We start from the raw sequence: 25,561 nt of genomic DNA on the forward strand, positions 1-25,561 counted from the left end.
CTCAACCTATCACTCACATAGCTTAACCAATGTCTCTTCATATCAATGGTGTCGAGAATATCAAAAGTACTCTATAAAACAAGATTATTTATTAGTAAGAAATGTAATTATATTAACTTTTTAAATAAATCAAAATCTAGCTTACCAGGATTTCTTTCCAAATAGTAGCTTTAGTATCTTCTGGGACATCTGACCATTCTTTTATTGTTATAGGAGTATTGATTCCTGCCACTGATCCAACATAACTTTTAAATTCATTGCCAGCTCTCCCGTAGACAGGCTCGAATCCATCAAGCACAACTTGTAGTTTCCCAAAAGCATTATGTTGCCTAATGATTTTTTGCATACGAGTGGCACCCCTCTTCTTAGTAGTTTGAGTACTACTTTGAGTATTATGAGTACCTTCTGTAGTACCACCATCATCTGTGGAATCTATACGCCTATTTAGAAAGAAAAATTATTAGAATATATATAGAAATATTAGAATAAGAAAATATAAAAACAAAATAAATACCTAATTAAAGAATTACATATATAATAAATCAATTCTCCCATATCCCTTCACGATGATCATCTCGTGATGCATGCACTTCATCTATCTCATTATCAATAACGGGAGGCAATACACTTGACAAAAATGGTGGTATTTCCTCAATATCAAAACTAACAACTTCATTCTCATCTACAACAATTTGTCTCTTTCCATGAAGAACAATGGACCATTTTTTGTCACAAGGATCACTAATATAAAAGACTTGTTTTGCTTGGGATGCCATTATAAACTGCTCATTTTTGTGTCCTTCCCGATTAAAATCTACAAGGGTAAATCCTAACTCATCAACTTTTACACCATGTTTATTATCTACCCATCTACATCGAAACACCGGGACCCTAAACGAAACATAATCAACTTCCCATATTTCTTCAATCACACCATAATATGACAACTCTGCAAACACGGGATTTGGATCTTTCAAACTACTGAAATGCATTGAATTTGCAACCAAAGTAACTCCACTGTTTTGCATAGTGCTCTTTTCATCTTGAGCTTTTGTATAAAAAGAAAACCCATTAATGTCATATCCATTATGACATAAAACATCCAAACCAGGACCATGTGCTAACCATGAAACAGTTTCAGAAACATTATTCTCTTTAAGAACTTTATTTTTGAACCAACTAATAAAAGTTCGATTATGTTCGCCCACAATCCACATGTCTGTCCTTCTTGGATTTTGCTCCCTAATCAACGCCTTTTGTTCATCTAAATACGGTTCGACTTCACTTGTATTATGCAAGATGTACAAGTGTGCCTGCTCAACATCTTCACGAGGCATAACATTCACTTTGACTCCTCGAGTACCCTTTCCAGTAATTCTTCCTTCATGCCGATTTTTAGAAACTCCAATAGACTCAACTCCTGCCAAATATTCAGTACAAAACTCAGTGACCTCCTCAGCAACATAGCTTTCAACAATAGATGCTTCCGGCCTATATCGGTTCCTAACATAACCTTTTAATACTTTCATGTACCGTTCAAATGGGTACATCCACCTCAAATAAGCTGGACCGCAATGTTTGATCTCTCTAACCAAATGCACAAGCAAATGAACCATGATATCAAAAAATGAAGGTGGAAAGTGCATCTCTAGCTGACACAGTGTAACAATAATTTCATTTTGCAATTCATCTAATTTGTCTGGATCAATAACTTTTCCACAAATTGCATTGAAAAAGAAACAAAGTCTTATGATGGTGTATCTCAACTTTTTAGGCAATATGTCTCTAACAGCCACTGGCAATAGTTGCATTAAGACATGACAATCATGAGACTTCAACCCCACCAACTTTAAATCTTGCATATTAACAAGTCTACTGATATTTGATGAATACCACTGTGGTACCTTTACTCCACGTAAACACTCACAAAAACTTATTTTCTCCTTTCTTGATAAAGTATGAGCAGCGGGAGGCAAATATGTTTTCTTACCCTCGGAACGTGGTGCTAATGTAGGTCGTATACACATTTCAACCAAATCCAATCTAGCATTGAGTCCATCTTTAGACTTACCTTTTATGTCTAAAAGAGTTCCAACCAGACTATCACATACATTTTTCTCCACATGCATCACATCAATACTATGTCTCACATCTAGTGTTTTCCAATATGGAAGATCAAAGAATATAGATTTCTTTTTCCACAGACTCTTCTCATTTGTAGATTTTGACCTCTTTCCTCTTTGAGATTTAAGCTTCTGAGTCTTACCAAAAGTAACATTGATGCATTCAACTCATTCATATACTTGATTCCCAGTCAATGGTTGTGGAGCATCTGTATAGTCTTGCACCCCATTGAATGCCTTTTTTAATTTTCGATAAGGGTGAAATTTATCAAGAAATCTCTGATGCCCCATATATACCGTCTTTCTACCATGAACAAGTTGATGATAACATGTATTATCTTCACATATGGGGCATGCCTTATGACCTTTGACACTATATCCAGACAGATTTCCGTACGCTGGAAAGTCATTGATTGTGCAAAAAAGCATTGCATGCACCTTAAAAGTCTCCTTTTGGTATGCGTCAAACACTAACACACCTTCATCCCATAATTGCTTCAAGTCATCAATTAAAGGCGCCAAATAAACACCTATATCATGACCTGGTTGTTTTGGCCCAGAAATCATCAAACATAATAATATGTATTTTCGTTTCATACACAACCAAGGGGGTAGATTATAAATTATCAACATAACTGGCCACGAGCTATGCATGCTACTTAGATTCCCGTGGGGGTTAATACCATCAGTACAAAGTCCATGTCTAAGATTTCTCGCCTCGTGACCAAATTCAGGAAATGCATTATCAAATGTTATCCATTGAGAAGAATCAGCCGGGTGTCGAAGCTTGCCATCAGAAATCCTTTGATCTGCATGCCATGTTAAGTTCTTCGTATCACTTGGATTTGCAAACAGACGCTTAAATCTTGGAAGAATTGGGAGATACCACAAAACTTTAGCCGGTGGCCTTTTCAAACGTACTTTACCAGCAACATTCTCGCTTGTTTTATAACGAGATGCCCCACATATTGGACATGCATGCAAGTCTTTGTAATCATTCCTAAACAATATGCAATCGTTAGGGCAAGCATGAATCTTTGTATATCCCATACCCATTGGACACAAAATCTTTTTGGCATCATACGTACTATTGGGAAGTTCATTACCATCTGGAAGCATGTCCTTTACTATTTCAAGTAACGCAGTAAAGCTCTTGTCGCTCCACCCATTCCCAGCTTTCAAGTTGAATAATTTTAATATAGTAGATAATCGGGAATATTTACTACACCCCGGCCATAACGGTTGTTTTGAATCATTCAATAATTCATCTAACTCATTTAACCGATTGGTAAACTCTTCTCCAACATCGCGAAACATTTCATCCAACCGATCTTCAGACTCATTATCTTCATTGTCAACATACACATTAGATGTCGTAGACACATCGCGTTCACCGTGCCAAATCCATTGTGTATAATATGGATTAATCCTATTAACGATTAGATCATCATATATGTCCTCTTCACCTAACTTTTTCTGATTACAACATTTCTTACAAGCACACAACCACCTGTTATTACTATTCGGAAGGTTACTCTTTGCAAAGTCTAAAAATTTTCTAACTCCATCTTCGTATTCCATACTAAGTCGATTAGTTATCATCCAACTTTTATCCATCGCGTACAAGCCAATCTAGATAATAATAACTCTAATTAAACATTTGTTAACACTATTTTAACAAATTTTGATAATAATAACTACTACAACAACTACAATAATTTTAGCATTTACATAGTGCAAACAAGTAGCATTTAATGAACGCAAACAAGGAGCATTTATTCATCACGTACAAGCCAATCTAAGTAAAATAATAATAACCATTTGTCAATTCTAGATGCTTTCTTATGCATCCTAACTAACCATAGAACATGTCAAACACAATGTGAATTGAATCTTGCTAAACACAATAGACAAATTGCGTACCCGAGACCGGCGGAGAACAGTGGAGGAGGAGCACAACAAGGACTAAACTTAGTCAAACCCGATTGACGCCTGACAAAAAATAAACCAATCAAATATTTTCACCTAAAAAAGTGAAATCAAACGAGAAATAGAACATTTACTCGTTAATATATTATCATAAAAACATACTCTAGTGTACTAAAATGTTGTAATATATTATCATAAAAAATCATAAAAACTAAAGCTAATATTATTAATATATATATTATTAATTAATTTATTATATTACTTGCATTATTTATCCATAAACTAATGGTCACAAATAAATATATTTACACCAGTTTGATGCTTGAACTAAAAACTTTTACTATAAAATAGCGAAGTACAATAATCTAAAATTAGTCATTTATGTTGGTTAACTAACCCAAATTAAAATTAAACTATACGAAGTAACAATTAGAAAAGGAAATAACAAATTATAAACAGATTGCTTACTATAATGGAAAAACACTCACATATGGGAGCATTTGAGTTGTCAACATCACAAAAAAGGGGATTTAATATAGGACTGTGGTCGATGGCAGTAATACGTACACTGGACTGGCCTTGTGGAATAGGTTTGGTGTATTAAGGTCAGAATAAATGGGTGCAAAGGGTACAAGTGGTCCTAGCACAGAATAATGGTTTTAGCTTAGCTGGTTGGTACACCAAATTCCTCTAATAATATCAATTCTTATCATCAATCTTATGCGATTTGTATTAGTCATCATATTATTTATGCTTTAGTTTTATCTATGAATATATCTATGATGGAAATAATTAAAATGGTTTCTATATTAATTAGTCCCAGATGAAATTAAAGAATAAGAACAAGATAATGCTAAACTGTAATATCTTAATAATTTATTATTATACTTATAATAAAAGAGATTTTTGCAAACCCATTCTGATTAGTTGAAACGAAGGGTTGTGAAAATTTTGAAATTATTTTAAATTTTAATAAATTATTCTCCCTTTAAATTCTTTAATTGAGGGGTAATTAGCAAATAAAATAATATACTATATAGTTGAATCTGACCTTAATAGCAAATAGCAATTAAATTGAATCTAGTTTTAATAAATTAAAAAACAAATTTTTAGTGACTCTACTAATGCAAGTAATATAATAAATTAATGGACAAATAATGCAAGTAATATAATAAATTAATTAACAATATATATATTATAATATAGGGTATATAAATTAAAAAAATTATTATATATATATTATAATAATATAGGGTATATTATAATATAGGATGGCGACGGCGGATAGCGACGACGGTGTACCTGCCGTGTATGCGTCGATCGACGACGTCCGGCGTCGTCCGGCGGCGTGGCAGCGCGGGCGAGCGGCAAGCAGCGAGGCAACGACCGGCGAGGGGCAAGCGGCGAGGCAGCGAACGGCGAGGCGGCGAGTGGCGAGCGGCGAGCGGTGAACGTCGAGAGACCTGATCTGTCTACGGTGGCGGTGGTGAAGCTGAATTTACGGTGGCTGCGGTGGAGATAAGTATACGGTGGCGGTGGTGGAGGGTTTTGGCGGTGGCGGTGAGGCGATGAGATGATGAGAAGATGAGGGTCGTTGATCTGAACTAATTTGATGTGTCTTCGATTTTGTGTATTAAATGAAATGAGTATACGGCGTCGGCTATATACGTAGCCAACGCCGTATACTATATTAATTATTATTATTATTTTTTTATTTCAGATACGGCGTCGGCTATATACGTAGCCGACGCCGTATACTATATATATATATATATATATATATATATTAATTCGAGTATACGGCGTCGGATTTATACTCGCCGATGCCGTATACTATATTTTTTTTTTTATTGGATATACGGCGTCGGCTTTATAAATAGCCAACGCCGTATAATATATTTATTATTATTTTTTTTATATTATAGATACGGCGTCAGCTGTTTAAAAAAGCCGACGTTGTATGTGTTTTTTAAAAAATAAAAATTAAATTTAAATATTTAACGATGGTTTTTCAAAAAACCGACGTTATAATGGCGACGTTAAATCCTTTTTCTGTAGTAGTGCCACTTCAAGAACATACCAAAAGATCATAAAGATCCTATCTTTAAGAAAAGACACCTTAGATAAAACCAAAAACACAAGATGAACTTAGATCTTACCCTCCTATATGCCCAAATATATGAAAGGTTGAATCTTGGAAGCAACTCTTGAAGTTTTGGCAAAGTTTCAACTTAGCTTGGAAGAAAAGCTACTCACATTTTAGAGAGAGGGTGGAACTAAATTTTAGAAAAGTGTAAGGAGAGAATGAAGGTGATCTACTAGGTTAGGTTACAATGCCAACAATAAGTGAAAGGTCAAGAATACCCTTACTAACATAAGGAAGTGTAAGGAACAAGGGAACTCCTTACAAAGCTCAATGTACAACTTTGACTTTGGGGTTGACTAGTCAATTACTAGTCCCCAACTATTAAAATTCAGGAATTTAAGGAATTAAATTACAAATTGAAATAGGATTAATTGCTTAATTAATCCCTTAATTGAATTTGGATTTCGGGGTGTCACATCCTCTCCCCCTTCAAATAAGCTTCGTCCCCGAAGTTTGGGTACGACGAATTAGAACAAACGGTAAAAAGAACAACAATGTGACAAAGAGTGTCAAGAACAATTTCTTTTGGTGAAAAACTCCAAAAGATTCCACAAGGTTTCAAGGCAAAAAGAGTTCAAAACGAGAATTGGCAAGAATTAAGCAAACGGATAAATTGAGCATAAAGAACTCTAGCCCAACACAAACACCAACTTCTAGACAACAACTAAGAACTAAGCAGCTAACTCCAAACACCAACTACTAAGCTAGCTAATGAACAAAGCAACAAGCAAAACAAGCACAAAGGCGAACACAAACAACCTACAAACGGCAACAACGGCTAAGAAGAATACAACAACAAAGAAAAGGCAAACGGGATTACCACAACACAAGGTAGAACTCCTACTCTCCGACTCCTCGGCCTCCTCAGATTCTTCTTCATCTTCTCTTTTGCGGCTTGAACTAGCTTCAATCTGGTCTAGCCTCTGGTTCACAGTGACAAATTGTGTCTTCATGTAGGCAAAACCCTCCTCGATCACGCGGTTCTGCTAACGAAGCAAGGCGACAACACGCTCCCCATGCGTCTTGGAGTCGTGCTCCCTCTTGGTGCGGGCTTCTCTTCTTCGTTGGTTCTCTTCACTATCCGAGTCACTTTCCTCGGCCTCAACAGCTTCCGGTGCTTCCACCTCATCCTCACGATCGGCCTCATCTTCAACTTCTTCATCGCCTCCCAAACACTAGACTGTGAGGCTCAACTTCCCAGCATGAATCCCAAGCTCCGTTGCCAACACGGCCCTTTCCTCCGGTTTTTTCCTTGCCACTTCTTCCAGCATGATGTAATCACCATCTTCCAACTGAAACAAATTACAACTCCGAAGATTGGTGGTATCCAACACCAACTTTCCCACGGCCTTTGGAAGACAACCATCCACGCTTACACCCTTTCTAACCAAAATCCAGCTCAACACCATCCCGTACGATAGACTTTTCCGGTTATGATCCCGACAGAAAACCATATGCTGTAACATCAAAGCTGGCAAGTTGAACTTAACCATATTCTTGAGGCAGAAGGCAAAGGTGCACTCCAACTTTCCCAACAACTTGCTTTTGTTGTTATTAGGCAACAAACAATCCGATACCAACATAACCAAAATCCGTTGCTCCGCGAACAACCACTTTTTCTCCGGCCTTGAAGCTTGAGTGAAACCACTCGTACGGCCCAACAGATAACTCAAATAGTCCCAGTACCCCATGGTATCCGTACTAATCCATGAATGACCACTATACTGAGCAACTCCTGAAGTAGTTAAACTCAAAAGCTGAGCCAGCCTCTTTTCAGAAAGCACAACCTTCACACCTCTCACTTTAGAAGTGATCTCAAGCTTATCACCCTCCTTTGTCACAACCATGTGACGATAAAATTCCTTTTCTAAACTCGGGTAAGTCTCGGCCCTTATGGCGAGAAACCCATCCAACAAACCTTGGAATCTAATCATATCCAACAAAGAATCAGGAAAAGATTCTGGATCAAAAGCTTTACATTCTAGAACGAGGTAATGGGTATCCACCCATTCCGCTTTTCTTGCCAAACATGACCTTCTAGGCATGATTGATGATGACCCAAAGCTCAACAAAAAGGACCCAAGACTTCTCCTCTTTTTCTTCTTCTTCTCTCTCTCTTCTCGCTGCTCTCCTCCTCGCGACTCTCTCTCTCTCTCTCTCTCTCGGCGAAGCAGCTCCGGTGGGCGGCGAACATCGACGACGGACGGCGAGGCGGTAGTGGCTGGCTGTTACGCCAGCGGTGGGGTGGCGGGTTGGGGAAGGGGTGGTCTCGGCTGCACACACGGGTAGGGAGAGGGGAGGGAGAAAGGGAAAGAAATTGGGATTTAGGGATTTTGGAGAAAGAAATTGGGGAAAAGATGATTTAATTTGGGGATTTGGGTAAAGTGAGGATTTTATAGTTTAAATGGGATTAAAATTGAATAGGGTTCAAGAAAGACAATTAGCTCAAGTGGTTTAGAGGTTGGGTTGGCAAAGAATAGGCTTGGGTTTGAAACTCAAGGGTTATAATTAAACATTTTGGCTTGATTACTTTTAAGTTACTTAAGGAAGGATTTTTGGTATGGATCTGCTAATTTCAACTTTCAAAGAATACTTGGGAAAGATTTAGAGGATTTCTCAAAAGGATAGTTGCAAGAATGACAAAATATAAGGATTGTAGGATTAACCCAAGCACAATTCATTCCAAAGATGGATAGCTAACTTCACAACGAAACTTATATACCAAATTAAAGAAGTCACTTAACAAGAAGAGTTCACACCTAACTCCAAAGGAAAACATACCAAGGATTGCCAAGTAACTCATATAGACAACAACGAAACACAAGGTAACACTTCAAAACAACAAAGAACACGATATTCGCGAAAAACAAGGATAGGCTAGGATAGGATTACTTGCCAACTCCTCCTCCACCAAACCCTCAGACTTTGCTTGCGAACGCCCCATCACGAAGACCCTCCCCGGTGGCCTAGCTCCAACTGCTCCACCACCCGAACTACCTCCCATGCTCGTCCGGCTCCCGGGGGTGGTGGCAACGCTCCTTGACCGGCTTGCTGGGGACACTCCGCGACCTTGTGACCTCTATCACCACAACGAAAACATCGCAACGCGAAGCCGTTGCAGTTCTGACCAGCATGCAACTTCCCACACCTAAGACAAAGAGGTGTCTTGACTTGATTCCCTTGCTCCATCCGGTTAGGTCCTTGAGACGAGGATGGCACGTTCTTGGCTTAAAAACCCGGTCGTGGCTTCTTGAAGGTAGAAGAACCTCCGCTCTCAACCCTCTTCCTAGCTAGCTCATAAGATCCTTTCTGAAGCTGCTGAACGCGATACAGATCCGCGGCACTCAGATACGCATCCTTAAGGGAACTTGGCCTACTCACCGTCAACGCTTTTCGTGCCTCATAATTCAGACCGGCAACGAATCTCTCGACCTTAGCAAGCTCCGTAGGCACAAGCACCCGAGCAAAGCGCGCCAACTCCAAAAACTTCTTGTGGTACTCGACCACAGACAGGGATCCTTGCTGCAGGTGAAGGAACTCATCAAACAAGGCGGCTCGCACATGTGCTGGGTAAAACCTCTTGCGCGTCCTATCCTTAAGCGCGGCCCAACCAAACTCAGGTTCTTCAAGGAAGGTCGGACCCTCATGGACCCACTACAGATCAGCTTCTTGGCAGAAGTAGAATGTTGCCAGTTCTACTCTTCTCTCTTCGGGGCAACCCACAACTGCGAAGATCTTGTCGAACACCCTCGTCCATTCTTCCAAGACCACCGGGTCTTCTTCACCCGCGAAGGTTGGCGACCTATGTCCCGACACCAAGCGACCTATATTGCGGTGCCCAGCAGGTTGAGGAGGCGGCACAGCGTGGTTGTTGTTCAACAAGGCTTCACTGAGCGTCTGCATCGTCTGCGTCAACTGGTGGAGATTCTGAGCGAGCTGCTCGTTTGTTGGGGTATCCGGGGTGCGAGCTCGGGAACGAGGAGGCATCGCAAACTTCTACAACAACAACACGGTTACCAAAAGATAGCAAACAGGCAAAGAACAGAAAGCGACACTCAGCTCACCGTGCAACCTAGAGTCCTAAGCCTAACAATTGATTCTTAAGGTCGCTTAAAGGTCTCAAATCACACTTAGCCACTTAGTAGGTCTAGACTTAACTCCTTCCTACGCTCAAACCTAGGCTCTGATACCAACTGTAACACCCCCTAAAAACAAGCTATTTAAAAGACTTAAACATGCAGATAACTGAGCTAAATAACAAACACAGCGGAAGACTGAAAGATAACTAGATAACATAAATACAAAACACGGGGTGTTACGCCATGTTCACCAAAAGGATGAATGCTACGGCAACATCTGCAATGTTTACATCTAATCCATAGTCTCAAAGGGCTACAACTAAACTGGCACACAGGCCACAAAACAGGAGGGAGAAGCTACACTATACCACAACACAAGGATAAAGACAAGGCTGATGGCAACACATGCCTAGGCAACACATTCCCTTGTGACTACACACGTCACAAGAAGAGAACTCACAACAACGGCTACACAAGCCCTCGTGACATCACTCATCACGAGTTGATATGCCTTCCTTATGCCCGGTTCCAACCTTATGGCTACCCCCAACCTTATGTCTAGTTCCAACCTTTACCTCCAGGACCCCTATACACCAAGTCCAACCTTTTCCCTCCAAGGACTGTCGTCCCCTCTCCAACAGATCTCTAACAGAACCACCGATTTCATAGTACACGAGGGTACCGTTCACACACACGGAAACACATGCCACCCAAGAATCACGTGAACCTAACACAAAGGTCACAAACTCCATAATCACGTCACAGCCACCACGAGGACCGCTGCAATACCTTGGTGACTAGTGTCCCATACCACTAATCGTGCAACCCAGGTAAAGCCACGCACACATCACACCACAACAGGAATAAATCAACGGATCACAACGAAGATATGAAACCATACCCAATCAAGGAATGGATCACAGTCCAACAACAACAACGATGAATAACACAAGTTATCATCAACCATTAGGAAGGTACAAACAACACACATGCTAGCATTTAAACGCCGAACTAGCATGCTTATCAAACGGGTAAACCGAAAGTAGTTCCGAAGAACACACAAGACTCATCACGGTTCAACGAAACACAATGTTGAACATTTAGCACGATTCAAGACACCAAAATCTACATGGATTCCTACCATATGGTTCTAGACATACGAAACATCAAGAAGACACTCAAATAGTTCCACAAAAGAACATCGGGAAGTCAAAAGACCAAATACCGAGTTAAAAGAATCACGGGGAACAAATCCCAATCAAACACTACAGTGTTCCCCGCGGGTAGACCCACGGGTGGTGCCCCGCCCGTGGTTCCGCCCGCGGGAACATCTCCCACGAGGCCTTGTACCTGCGGGTGGGGCGACGGGTGGTGCCCCGCCTGCCGTTCCGCCCGCGGGTACACGTCCTGTACCAAAACAATCCCTTAAGGGATTTTCAACTCCAAGCTCAATTTCAAGTCCAAAACATGCCAAATCTCACCAAATACAACAAAATGACTTGAATCAAAGGAAATGCCAAGCAATGGCACATAAGAACCCTAAACACAAGCTCTAGATATGCATTTTCACAAGACAATGCATAAACACTCACATTTCATAGCAAAACACATGTAGAATCCAAGAATCATCAAATAGGTAAGCAAAAATAGATTTTGTAGAGCATGGGTTACCTCTTGTAAACTAAAGACTTCACTTTACACCTCAACAAGCTCCTCACTAGGCTCACCTTCCAAACCCACTTCAAGAACATACCAAAAGATCATAAAGATCATAGACACCTTAGATAAAACCAAAAACACAAGATGAACATAGATCTTACCCTCCTAGATGCCCAAATATATGAAAGGTTGAATCTTGGAAGCAACTCTTAAATTTTTGGCAAAGTTTCAACTTAGCTTGGAAGAAAAGCTACTCACATTTTAGAGAGAGGGTGGAGCTAGATTTTTAGAAAAGTGTAAGGAGAGAATGAAGGTGGTCTACTAGGTTAGGTTACAATGCCAACAATAAGTGAAAGGTCAAGAATACCCTTACTAACATAAGGAAGTGTAAGGAACAAGGGAACTCCTTACAAAGCTCAATGTACAACTTTGACTTTGGGGTTGACTAGTCAATTACTAGTCCCCAACTATTAAATTTTAGGAATTTAAGGAATTAAATTACAAATTGAAATAGGATTAATTACTTAATTAATCCCTTAATTGAATTTGGATTTCGGGTCGTCACATTTATGTTTTTTCCTTTTCTTAGGAAGTTACAATACTTTTATCTTATCTTCATTATATATATGTTGAGGTTACTGGTGATCTTTGTAACAAAAGAACATAACAATAAACTATTCTTTTCCTTCTTTTCTCCTTCTCGATTCTGCATGTGAAGCTTCCAATATGGTATTAGAGCCATGGCGCAATTACGCAGCCGTTGTCACCGGCGATCCCAGTCACAACACTACGCCGGTTGATTAGCCTCGTGTCACAGCTTCTCAGGACGTTCCGCAGGGGAACACAACATCTCAGAATCAATGGAACTACAACAATGGGGATCTAGAGGATCCTCTCTTCCTCAACGCCAATGATAGTCCATCAGCGGTTCTTGTGACTCCTCCATTAACGATGAGCTCGAATTATGGTACTTGGAGTGTCTCTATGCAGATTGCATTAGAAGTCAAAAACAAATGGACACTGGTTGATGGAAGTACTGCACCACCAAGCAGAGAACATCCGCACTATGCGGCTTGGAGGAGATGCAACTTGATGATCTGTTCTTGGATCTTCAAGTCACTGCATCCATCCATAGTGCAGAGTGTGATGCACTTTGACAAACCGGGAGACATCTGGGAGGATCTACGAAGACGCTTCTCACAAAGAGATGCACAACGTATCTCTATCTTACAAAGTGTGATCCATAGCCTTAAACAGAGATCTCTCTCCATCAACGAATACTATACTAAGTGTAGAACCTTATGGGAGCAGATGAATAATCTAAGGCCGATTCCTCTTTGCAAATGCACTCCAAAGTGCTCAAGTGATCTCGCTGAAGTCATCAGAAGTGAGAGAGAAGTGGATCAGATAATTCTTTTTTTTGCAAGGTCTAAATGAGGATTATGATAGCTTGAAATCAAACGTGATTCTTTTAGATCCTTTGCCAGAAGTTTACAAAGTTTTTGTTATGGCTGAGAAACTAGATAGACAAATTGCTTTGAGAAATTTGACTCTAGGAAACCTTGATCTCAATCAATCCAATGCGGTTCACAGCAATGCGAGTGAGGAAACTGTTGCAGCATCCTCATATAATGGCAGAAAATTTAATGGTGGTGCAAAGGAAAAATGTGCGTATTGTGGTATGACCGGACACACAGTAGTTAGATGCTATAAAAAACACGGATTCCCTCCCAGTTCGGTTCAGGGCTATAAATCCAGGAGTAAACAGCCGGTCACCGCATCAGTTTTGAATAACTCAGACCTGGGGATAACATCTGAACAGTTACAAAAGCTCATCTTAGTCCTGCAGAATCAACCAACTCAGCCGTCGGGATCGTCTAGTTCGAATTTGGCTGCTGCAATTGCTTTAACTCCTAAATTTGATGAACTACACACAGATAATGAAGGCAAGTTTTCTATTAACTCCCTTTCCCTAAATTCTTCAACTTGGATCCTTGACTCGGGAGCCACAAATCACATAGTGTGCTCCCTTGATTCTCTTACCACTTGTCATATGGTGAATGGGTTAAAGTGCACTGGCCAATGTATAATAGTTGAGCATATAGGGGATGTCAAGCTTAATAACTGTTTGTATCTAAAGGAAGCACTGCATATTCCATCTTTCAAATTTAATATTATTTATGTGAGTAAGTTGATTGAAGATACTGCCCATAGACTGGTTTTCATGTCTAAACAGTGCATAATACAAGGGATTCATGGATAGATAGCTGGTTTAGCTAGAGAAGAAAAAGGCTTATACATAATGGTGGAATCAAAGTCACATAATATGCATTATGTGATGCAGTGCATTAGCCCGGAGCTCTGGCACCAAAGGCTGGGTCATTTTCTAACCAACAAGATCCATCTCCTTTGTGACATTGATACCTTAAAAATTAAGAGTGTAGCATGTGATGTGTGCCATTTAGCTAAGCACAAACGCTCTCCCTTTCCATTAAGCACTACTAGTTTGAAAGCTTGTTTTGATTTGGTTCATGTTGATATATGGGGACCTTTCCCGTTCGTCATCCGAAGCAGAGTATCGTGCCTTGGCTGCCACTATCTGCGAGGTGTAGTGGGTCCACTCCTTACTCCATGATTTGCAAATCAAACGAAACAAGCCTGCCGTTGTATTCTGTGATAGCAAATCAGCTATTGCTATCGCTGAGAATCACGTATTTCATGAACGTACAAAGCATATCGATATAGACTGTCACATTGTTCGTGAAAGACTCAGCCAAGGTCTCATCAAGTTATTGTCTGTTTCTTCTTCTACGCAGATTACAGATGGTTTGACCAAGGCGTTGCCCTCTCCAACATTTCATATCTTCAAGTCTAAAATGGGCATTGAGGACCTCCATGCTCCATGCTCCAGTTTATGGGGGGGGGGGTATTAGACTCCAAAAATCATGCCGCAATTCATTCCTAAATATTAGACTCCAAAAATCATGCATCAATTCATTCCTAAATTCTAGCAGTATAGAATAAAGGACTTTTATGTTCTTTCCTTATCTTAGGAAGTTACAATACTTTTATCTTCATTATATATATGTTGAGGTTACCGGTGATCTTTGTAACAAAAGAACATAACAATAAACTATTCTTTTCCTTCTTTTCTCCTTCTCGATTCTGCATGTGAAGCTTCCAATAAATGACTAAAAGTTTTCAAAAAAACAATAGTGTGGTATGTTAAATGACAAAAAGAATAATCTGAGTCTAAATTTGGAATTGACACCAAAGACAATGGATGACCTATGGTGGAATCACGTATTTCATGAACGTACAAAGCATATCGATATAGACTGTCACATTGTTGGTGAAAGACTCAGCCAAGGTCTCATCAAGTTATTGTCTGTTTCTTCTTCTACGTAGATTGCAGATGGTCTGACCAAGGCGTTGCCCTCTCCAGCATTTCATATCTTCAAGTCTAAAATGGCCATTGAGGACCTCCATGCTCCAGTTTATGGGGGGGGGGGGGAGGGGGTATTAGACTCCAAAAATCATGCCGCAATTCATTCCTAAATATTAGACTCCAAAAATCATGCATCAATTCATTCCTAAATTCTAGCAGTATAGAATAAAGGACTTTTATGTTCTTTCCTTATCTTAGGCAGTTACAATACTTTTATCTTCATTATATATATGTTGAGGTTACCAGTGATCTTTGTAACAAAAGAACATAACAATAAACTATTCTTTTCCTTCTTTTCTCCTTCTCGATTCTGCATGTGAAGCTTCCAATAAATCACTAAAAGTTTTCAAAAAAACAATAGTGTGGTACGTTAAATGACAAAAAGAATAACCTGAGACTAAATTTGGAATTGACACCAAAGACAATGGATGACCTATGGTGGAATCACGTATTTCATGAACATACAAAGCATATCGATATAGACTGTCACATTGTTCGTGAAAGACTCAGCCAAGGTCTCATCAAGTTATTGTCTGTTTCTTCTTCTACGCAGATTGTAGATGGTCTGACCAAGGTGTTGCCCTCTCCAGCATTTCATATCTTCAAGTCTAAAATGGGCATTGAGGACCTCCATGCTCCAGTTTATGTGGGGGGGGGGGGTATTAGATACCGAAAATCATGCCACAATTCATTCCTAAATATTAGACTCCAAAAATCATGCATCAATTCATTCCTAAATTCTAGCAGTATAGAATAAAGGACTTTTATGTTCTTTCCTTATCTTAGGCAGTTACAATACTTTTATCTTCATTATATATATGTTGAGGTTACCGGTGATCTTTGTAACAAAAGGACATAACAATAAACTATTCTTTTCCTTCTTTTCTCCTTCTCGATTCTGCATGTGAAGCTTCCAATAAATGACTAAAAGTTTTCAAAAAAACAATAGTGTGGGATGTTAAATGACAAAAAGAATAATCTGGGACTAAATTTGGAATTGACACCAAAGACAATGGATGACCTATGGTGGAATTAACTCATTCAAAAAGTTTTGTATTTTGTACTAAAACTTCTTATCCAAAATGTATCGGTAATCTACATAATATTTTCTTTAAATTGTCTTCTTGTATTGTATAAATTTTTAGAAATTTGAAGTATACCATGATAACTTATAAAAACAAATTATTAAGTACAAATTTTGGTATAGTTGGTTAATTATGTCTATAATTCTTCCAAAAGGTTAAACCTCAACCCTAAGGACCCCCCACACTCCGACCCGACAGAGCATTTGGGAGGATGTAAATCATGGTAACTCAACTGAACATGAACCACAGAGGCTAGACCTTTGCTCATTGCGCACAAGGAACCCCCCGCACATTAAGAGGTAGCTCCCACACTGTCGCTGGTGAGACTCGACCCCTAGTCATCATTCTTCTAAAGTTTTACCCCTGTGACCAATTGAGTTGCCCATGCAGGTTAATTATGTCTATAATTGTTTTTGCATTTAGTGGTTGAATCCCTTAAGCGACATCATTGCAAGTGTATAAATGATACACCATTTTGTACTTTTTTATTGGCTAATTATTTGTTAAATATACTTTAGTTTGGATAGGAGTATTTTATTGTTTTCGTCTGTCATTCGTGCTGCAACAAAGGGGGTCTGGGACAGTGCATTAAGAGTATTTCTCTAACAGCAGTTTGTTAAAAACCAAATTCTTCAGGAAGCTGTCAATTATTGAGTGTCTCTCCTTATTCCTAAGAGTCTTCATCCAACAAATTAAACTTCAAAAGATCAAGAGTTTTATTTTTCCTCATATACTGTCGCGTGAATAGACAAGGAAACATCAATTATACACGTCATTCCTTCTGTAAATTCTAATCAGATTAATTTCTTGAATTAATACATGTGTTTATCTATCTATTACAAGTGCTGATATCGAGAGCTGCGATTTGGAAGGATTTTATTCCGTAGAGACGTGGAGTCTTTCTATTGGCTTAGAAAAGTGAAGACCTATTGGAACGTTGATTCCGAGGATTGGGAGATGATGAAGATTGCGTTTGGTGTGAATGATTAGACCATAGAGGTAGGAGTGCGTTTCTCCGAACTGCGTAAACATATCGTGTGTCCCTGGTTCTTTCATTTTTCTGCGTTTTATTTGTTTTCATATTCTTTGTTCATTTCTGTGTCTGACATAGGTCTTAATAAAGATAATTAATTGGGCTAAAATTGAGTAAGAATCATCTAAGTTTCTTGCATTCAAGACTCACGATTTAACAATAATATTGTTGTAATTTGACCTATCAATTTGTTAGTTCTCGCGTGATGATTACACGGTAATTGTCCGGAGATTATATATAAGATTATAAAGTGTAGAGATGTAAGAAGAGAAGAATGACACAAGATGTAGAGCACAAACATGAGCACTTTATTTCATTAAGCCTTCACATGTATTTATACTAATCCATACAACCCTTCATATGCTTAACATAAACAATATATTAAGTAGAAGGAAAATGGAGAGTCTCAAGATTAATGGCCACTACTAAAATATTTATAACACTCCCCCTTGGCCATTAAATAACTATACTCAGCCTCGTTAAAAACCTCGCTAGAAAAACCCTGGGAAAAACTTAGACGAGGAAAAGAGTACACAAAGTATGTTGATCCATGTGTTGCACCGGTTGCCTCATTAAAAACCTTAGCCTAAGAAAACCCAGTGGGAAAAAACTTAGCCAAGGAAAAGAGTACAACTATAAGCCTTCTGGGCATAGTCTTCAAGATTTCAAGGGTCTTCAGGACTATCCACTCAAGTGCACCAACATCGGTTGCCTCATTAAAAATCTTAGCTTAAGAAAACCCTGTGGGAAAAACTTAGATAAGGGAAAAAGAGTACAACCATATGCTTTCGTAGCATAATCTTTAGGATATCAAAAGTCCTCTAAATTGTCCATTCTAGCACAGCTAGGGGTTGTCCTCCCCCTAAAGATAACAATCTTCTAAGCCTATGCATCCCAATTTTATAAACATATTATTCAAAAGTGGATCTAGGCAAAGACTTAGTGAACATATCTACAAGATTGTTCAGTGGGGCAAACATTCTCAACAAGAATTTTACAACTCTTCTGGAGTTCATGTGTGTAGAAGGACTTAGGTGCAACATGTTTTGTAAGGTTCCCCTTAACAAAACTATTACTTGCTTGTGCAACACAATCTTATTTGTCCTCATATGGGACATTGGGGGTAAAAATATAACATAACCAGTTTTGGACTTAGCATCATAGGGATCAAATAAAAGAGCCAGTGCCCAAATAGCCCATCAAAACCACATATTGGTTTCTTACATAAACGTCAAAATATTTGTACCTCGAAGGTGCTGGAGGATATGTTAAATACCATTCCAACTTTCATTGTAGGGGGAAACACTAAATGTTGCTAGCAATTTCATCGCAAATTCAATATCAGGCCTGATGCGATTATGGAACTTCTAGTTCAATAATAGTGCTCCAATAGGAATGAAGTAATAGACTTCTGGTCCTAAAATATCCTCATTATCATCTTCGAGTCTAAATGCTCTTTTATCTACTTCAAGAGATTATTGGACAACCATTGGTGTGATAAGTAAATAATACTTATCCATATAAAACATCTTCAAGATATTTTTCAAGTAGGCTAACTTGTGTATAAAACTTCTTCAAGGAGAAGCTCGATCTTCAGGTCGAGACAATACTTGGGTTTCCCAAGTCTTTTATTTCAAAACTCCGTCTTTTGGCATGAGCTAATATCACCAAGCTCTCTTTATGTTTCAATAACATTTAAACCATCAATATCGACTGAGCAGATAAATAAATAACTCCATTAGCAATTCGTTAACGAACACATAATGGTACATATTATTTGCATATTCCTTCTTCAGGAGGAAAACACTCCGTCAATAATATTCAAGTCATACAAAGATTTGGCAATTTAATGCTACACGTCGCGATTTTCACTTTCCTTATTTCAAAAGTGTTCAATCCATCAGGGATTTAGAAATAAATATTAGCGTCTAATGACCCCTAAGTTTGTTGGTCATGACGTTCATCAACTGCATATCTAAATTTATAATTCACTGCCAATAATGTTAATTTGCGGAACGTAATGCCATATGTTGTGGGAGAGAATATTTGATCAAAATTAATTCAGGGTCTCTGCGTAAACCCTTAAGCTACCAGTCTCGCTTTATATTATACCACCATATTGTTTGTATTTCTCTTTCGTACAAACACCCATTTGTAACCTACAGGGTTAACATTAAATGGTGTACGTGTTATAAAGAGAATACAGTTTTAGCGAGCTGAGTTGTACATGCCTTAATTGCTCCGTTATACATAAAAAATACCAAGGCACAGCTGGTGCCTAGCTCTGGATCCAGATTATCATATAACGAGAACAATTTGTAAAGACAATTCTGTTGTCGACAACTATAACATTTTTCATAAATCTCTCCCATATATATAAAATAATGACAATTTCTAATTCAACCAGACTCTAGCCATTTCCCAAAGATATTTTTATCTGGTCGTTCCGCATCCCCAGTATTATGATTTTGGATGCACCTATAATTTTACTGGGGTTTTTCGCCTTCCGGACGAATGTCTTCTGGACGAATATCTGCAGGACATACTTCTTTAAGCGATTTCAAGAGTGACGAAATTTTCTACTAGCTTTAGTTCTCTGCGGATTCTTTTCTTTTATACCAACATGTCTCCACGCTTCTGGCGTCAAGGAGCATTGGTAAATACATACGGTCTAAGTTCGGGAAGATACATGAGACCAAGTCACTCTTTTTATCAGTATATATACTGGCAGATTAATTATCTTCTGAACTTCTAGTCCAGTTTACTTCTTATGAACTTCTAGTTCAGTCTACCTAGTACGTGGATTTAAAATATTGAAGATCAATCATTCATAGAATTTCTCGGCATTCTATAAAATTTGAGCTCTTATCTCCCCCTAATGCCGTGAAATGATCTTCATAAAGTGTGCAGTCAGCGTACATAATTATATATTGATCCCTTATCATGGCTCTAAAGATTTAAATAATAGACGGAGGTTTATAATCAACATATACATGCCCACAATATGATGGTGATATAGGAAAAAGACTGCACATTGTGAATAAAATGCAGATGGGAAATGTTTGATTTAATACCACGTACTAGGTGTTAGGGGGAATACTTAATGATATGCAGCAGGCCAGATTGTGATAACAACAATAACATATAAAACTGATGTCCCCAACAAGAAAATATATAATTGCCCAAGGTGATGCACTAACTCATGCTATACTATAAAATCATGTGGGTCTATAAAGCTTTTAAAAGTGTATCGCAATATATGAAGTACCCAAAACATATATGCAATCATCTAAGAGAAACATATATAATCAGATATGAAAGCATACATATCAAATGATATTATAAGGGTACACAACAATCATAAGGAAGCTGTGAAACTTGTCAAATAAAATAGATCTTCAAGATCTCCCAAAAAATCCTTATTCTCAACTTTACATTAGCTCACTCACTGGTTTGGGAATTTCTTCGTGCAAATCCACATGATATAATTCACTCCCTCATTTGCTTCGGGTAAACTAACATGAAATGATTTATTCCTTCGTTTGCTTCGGGCAAACTGATATGATATCATTTTCTCCTATCTTTCAAATTAATAACATATAAATCAATCATATCATGTAAGGCATAAGTCAAAGATCATTCTTATAAAGGGGTATAGTATACTACCCCTTAAATAACACAGAATTGCACTAAGCCATACTCGGAGAGGGATTCGACATTTTGACATCTTAAATTTAGTCAAAAGATTATTATCATAATTTATTGACAATAGCAATCCTTCTGGGATTGATAATAATTCAATTTTGAATTAGCAACCAATCAATTTCATACGAGAATCATGTTGCATGAATGAGAAAAAATTTTCATGAGTAAGCATGCAAACTAAGAGGAGTAACTCCGAGAAGTAAACTTCCTCCGGAAAATAAAGTTCCAGAAAGTAAAAAACATTCGAAAAGTAAAATTCAAGAAGTAAGATTAGAAAGTTAAGCTTATAGAAGTAAACTTTCCGAATAGTCACTTCGAATAGTAAAATTAGCAGGGAAAAAGTGAAAAACAGCAAAGTAAAATCACTTTGCATTCATAACAATTTGCGTCCAAAAATAACTTAACTTTTCGAATATTGCTGTCATGAATTAACTTTTCGGATGCTTCAGGCATAAACTAACTTCTCGGATGCTTCAAGCATAAGCTAACTTCTCGGATGCTTGAAGCATGAGCTAACTACTCGGATACTTCATGCTTCAGGCATGAACTAACTCTTTTTTTTTTTTTTGGCCATGAATATATTTTCATGCATTGTTCAAAACATTATCATGACACCAATCATTTCTTCATCAATACCTCGTTATTTCATTATCAGCATTTATCACAATATTTGTTTCAGGCAAATTAGCTAGAATCATCAAGATGAGGTTCATTCTCCAATGACCAAATGCTTTGGTGCGCAGCACGTAGGGATCAATGCCCTTCACACCCACATTGATATCAAACCTGCTTCTGGCTAGAATTTTGCCTCGATGAGTTTTGGTCGTCCTTGAATATCTTGATCACTTTGTTTCTTATTCTGAGCTCGAAACTCATACCACACCGGTTATAATCTCGACTGCAACCCCTTACAAAGTTACTCAACTAGGTAACATTATGTGCTTCAGGCACCTGTGCAAAATCAACCAGACATGCATTTTGATTCTTCATCAACAACTAGTTATGTTTCTTAGCCACAAGAAGTGTTAAAATCAGCTTAGGATGCTTCTCATAATTTGTTGTCTTGTACTACTGCTGGAGTACAAATTACTCACACGAAAAGTTGGCAATGTCTTTTCAATTAAATGTTTATCTAAAACTTCTTGTTTAGAGTTTCACTTCTGAGACTATTTTGTGCAGAGCTGAATTATAGTCAGTTACTGACTTATAATCTTAAAACTTAAAATTAATCTAGTCAAATTGTGTCTGAGGAACGACAATAGATGACTACTATCCTTTAGCCTCCCATAAACAACTGATAAAGAAAAGTCACATCATTAAGGGAATTAAAACTAATTAAAGTAAATGTAATCATGCTATATTTATTTGTAACTATATATTAATTTCATTTTGAAATTATTGGTTCACATATTTGAATTATTTTTTTCTTTAATTATTATAAACATAAATGATATTGTATTAATTAATTTATGATATTTATCAAATTGTATTTTTTAAAATATAGTGTTTTTTTACTCGAGAGTTTTTTTTTTTTTTTTGTTATTATGAATTTAAAATTAAATTAGAAAAATAAAAAGATATTAAAATGTACAATATAATATAATAATATATTTAGACTTTTATATATTTGGTCAAGTATCTATTTTCATAACATACAAAATTAAAAATAAAATATTGTATGGTTAGTATAATCTCTAATCATGTACATATTTAGATAAGTTTATAGAAAAAATTTATAAAATTAAATTGATTTATTCCAAATTCTATTTCATATATATTATAATTTCAAAAATATGAATAATAATAACTAAGAAAATTGTACTTAGAAATCAATAAAAATGTAAATTCTAAATTTTGTATGAATAAATATAAACTCTAATCGGACGCATATCCTTATATGATTGAATAATACATTTTATATACACATAATATTTATTAATATGTATATATAAAAATTCTATAATATAATTTCATTCATTATAATTTGTATTAATAGATTTATATTTAAAAATTTAAAAAGCTGTGTTATATTTTCAGTAAAATATAAACATATTCATTCGTTTTTCTTAATATTTCATTTCCTTTTGAATATATTCATTTCTCTTTTTTTTTCCTTCATAAAAAGAATTGATATTGATTTCTATTCATTTTTTCTAATAATTGTCGATTAATTGGTCTGATTTCCATGTCGATTAGGATATTAATAACGGATTTCTGTGTGAAATATTCATTTCCTTTCTGATTAAAAAATAATATAATTATAAAAATATAATTACTGATTATATTTCCAATAAAATATTAATATATTCATTTCATTTTTCCTTCATAAATAATTAATATAAGTATAATAATTATAATCATATAATTACTGATTATATTTTAAGTGAAATATGAGTATATTCATTTCTTTTTTCACTCATAGAAAGAGTTAATATTCATTTCCATTTCTTTTTCCTTCATACTTTTTTCCTAATATTTCATGTGGTTGTTACTAATTTTTTCGTAGGAAAAGTGGTGTTATATTTTCAATAAATTTTTAATATTAAATCTTTTTTTCATTTGGCCTGATTCCTGTGTCTATTATCAAGTAACAAAATATTAATAATAGATTCTCGTGTGTAAAATTCATTTTTTTCTGTTCATATTCATTTCCTTTTTCCTTCATAAATAATTAATATAATTATAATACTATAATTACTGATTATATTTTAAGTGAAATATGGATATATTCATTTCCTTTTTCATTCATAGAAAGAGTTAATATTTGTTTCCATTTCTTTTTTCCTTCATAATTTTTCCTAATATTTCATTTGGTGGTTACTAATTTTTTTGTAGGAAAAATTGTGTTATATTTCCAATAAATTTTTAATATTAAATCCTTTTTTCATTTGGCATGATTCCTATGCCTATTAGTAACATAATATTAATAATAGATTTTTGTGTGTAAAATTCATTCCTATTTCTAGTCATAAAAACAATCTGGTACGTTTGTAATATTCATTTTCAATCACAAAAACAATTTGGTACGTGTTTAATAATCATTTCCTTTTTCCTTTACCCTAATTTTCTATGTAGCAAATTAGTTATTTACTTATTAAGCACATATTTTTTTTTTAATTCGAGTCCATTTTTAATATTAATTTCCTTTTTCTTTTGGTCTCATTTCTGTGCCAAAAGCTGTGTTATATTTTCAGTGAAATATAAACATATTCATTCGTTTTTCTTCATATTTCATTTCCTTTTGAATATATTTTTTTTTCCTTCATAAAAAGAATTAATATTGATTTTTATTCATTTTTCCTAAAAATTGTCGATTAATTGGCCTGATTTCCATGTCGATTAGTAACATGATATTAATAACAGATTTCTTTGTGAAATATTCATTTCCTTTCTCGTTCATAAAAAGAATTAATATTCATTTCCACATAATTAAAAAGTAATATAATTATAAAAATATAATTACTGATTATATTTTCAGTAAACTATTAATATATTCATTTCATTTTTCCTTCATAAATAATTAATATAATTATAATAATTATTATAATCATATAATTACTGATTATATTTTAAGTGAAATATGAATATATTCATTTCGTTTTTCACTCATAGAAAGAGTTAATATTCATTTCCATTTTTTTTCCCTCACAATTTTTTCTAATATTTTACGTGGTGGTTACTAATTTTTTCGTAGGGAAAGCGGTGTTATATTTTCAATTAATTTTTAATATTAAATCTTTTTTTTTTCATTTGGTATAATTTCCGTGTCTATTAGTAACAGAATATTAATAATAGATTTTCGTGTCTAAATTTTATTTTTTTTTCCTTTCATATTCATTTCCTTTTTTCTTCATAAATAATTAATATAATTATAATAATATAATTACTGATTATATTTTAAGTGAAAAATGGATATATTCATTTCCTTTTTTCATTCATAGAAAGAGTTAATATTTGTTTCCATTTCTTTTTTCCTTCATAATTTTTTTTTAATATTTCATTTGGTGGTTACTAATTTTTTCGTAGGAAAACTGTGTTATATTTCCAATAAATTTTTAATATTAAATCCTTTTTTCATTTAACATGATTCCCATGCCTATTAGTATAACAGAATATTAATAATAGATTCTCGTGTGTAAAATTCATTCTTATTTCTAGTCATAAAAACAATCTGGTATGTTTGTAATATTCATTTTCAATCATAAAAACAATCTGGTACAATGTTTAATAATCATTTTCTTTTTCCTTTACCCTAATTTTCTGTCTAGCAAATTAGTTATTTACTTATTAAGCAAATTTTTTTAATTTGAGTCCATTTTTAATATTAATTTCATTTTTCTTTTGGTCTGATTTC

At 36.0% G+C, this 25,561-nt stretch overlaps 1 protein-coding gene across 1 annotated transcript; it reads left to right on the forward strand.

Annotated features, from left to right (window-relative positions):
- The first annotated feature begins 12,887 nt into the window (after nucleotides 1-12,887).
- On the forward strand, nucleotides 12,888-14,199 carry LOC109158594. Its single transcript, XM_019306479.1, has 2 exons — nucleotides 12,888-13,323; nucleotides 13,412-14,199. The coding sequence occupies exons 1-2, from the start codon at nucleotides 12,888-12,890 to the stop codon at nucleotides 14,197-14,199; spliced, it is 1,224 nt and encodes a 407-aa protein (XP_019162024.1).
- The last annotated feature ends 11,362 nt before the right edge of the window (nucleotides 14,200-25,561 follow it).

Source organism: Ipomoea nil, unplaced genomic scaffold (assembly GCF_001879475.1).
Source record: "Ipomoea nil cultivar Tokyo-kokei standard unplaced genomic scaffold, Asagao_1.1 scaffold2823, whole genome shotgun sequence".
In the NCBI taxonomy this organism is placed as follows: Eukaryota; Viridiplantae; Streptophyta; class Magnoliopsida; order Solanales; family Convolvulaceae; genus Ipomoea; species Ipomoea nil.

What these genes read in the sequence shown, in the direction of transcription:
- LOC109158594 (XM_019306479.1), top strand. Translation starts at nt 12,888, where the DNA reads ATGAGCTCGAATTATGGTACTTGGAGTGTCTCTATGCAGATTGCATTA. An exon ending in TCTCGCTGAAGTCATCAGAA is followed by an intron (nt 13,324 to 13,411) that starts GTGAGAGAGAAG and finishes TGATTCTTTTAG; the next exon opens with ATCCTTTGCCAGAAGTTTAC.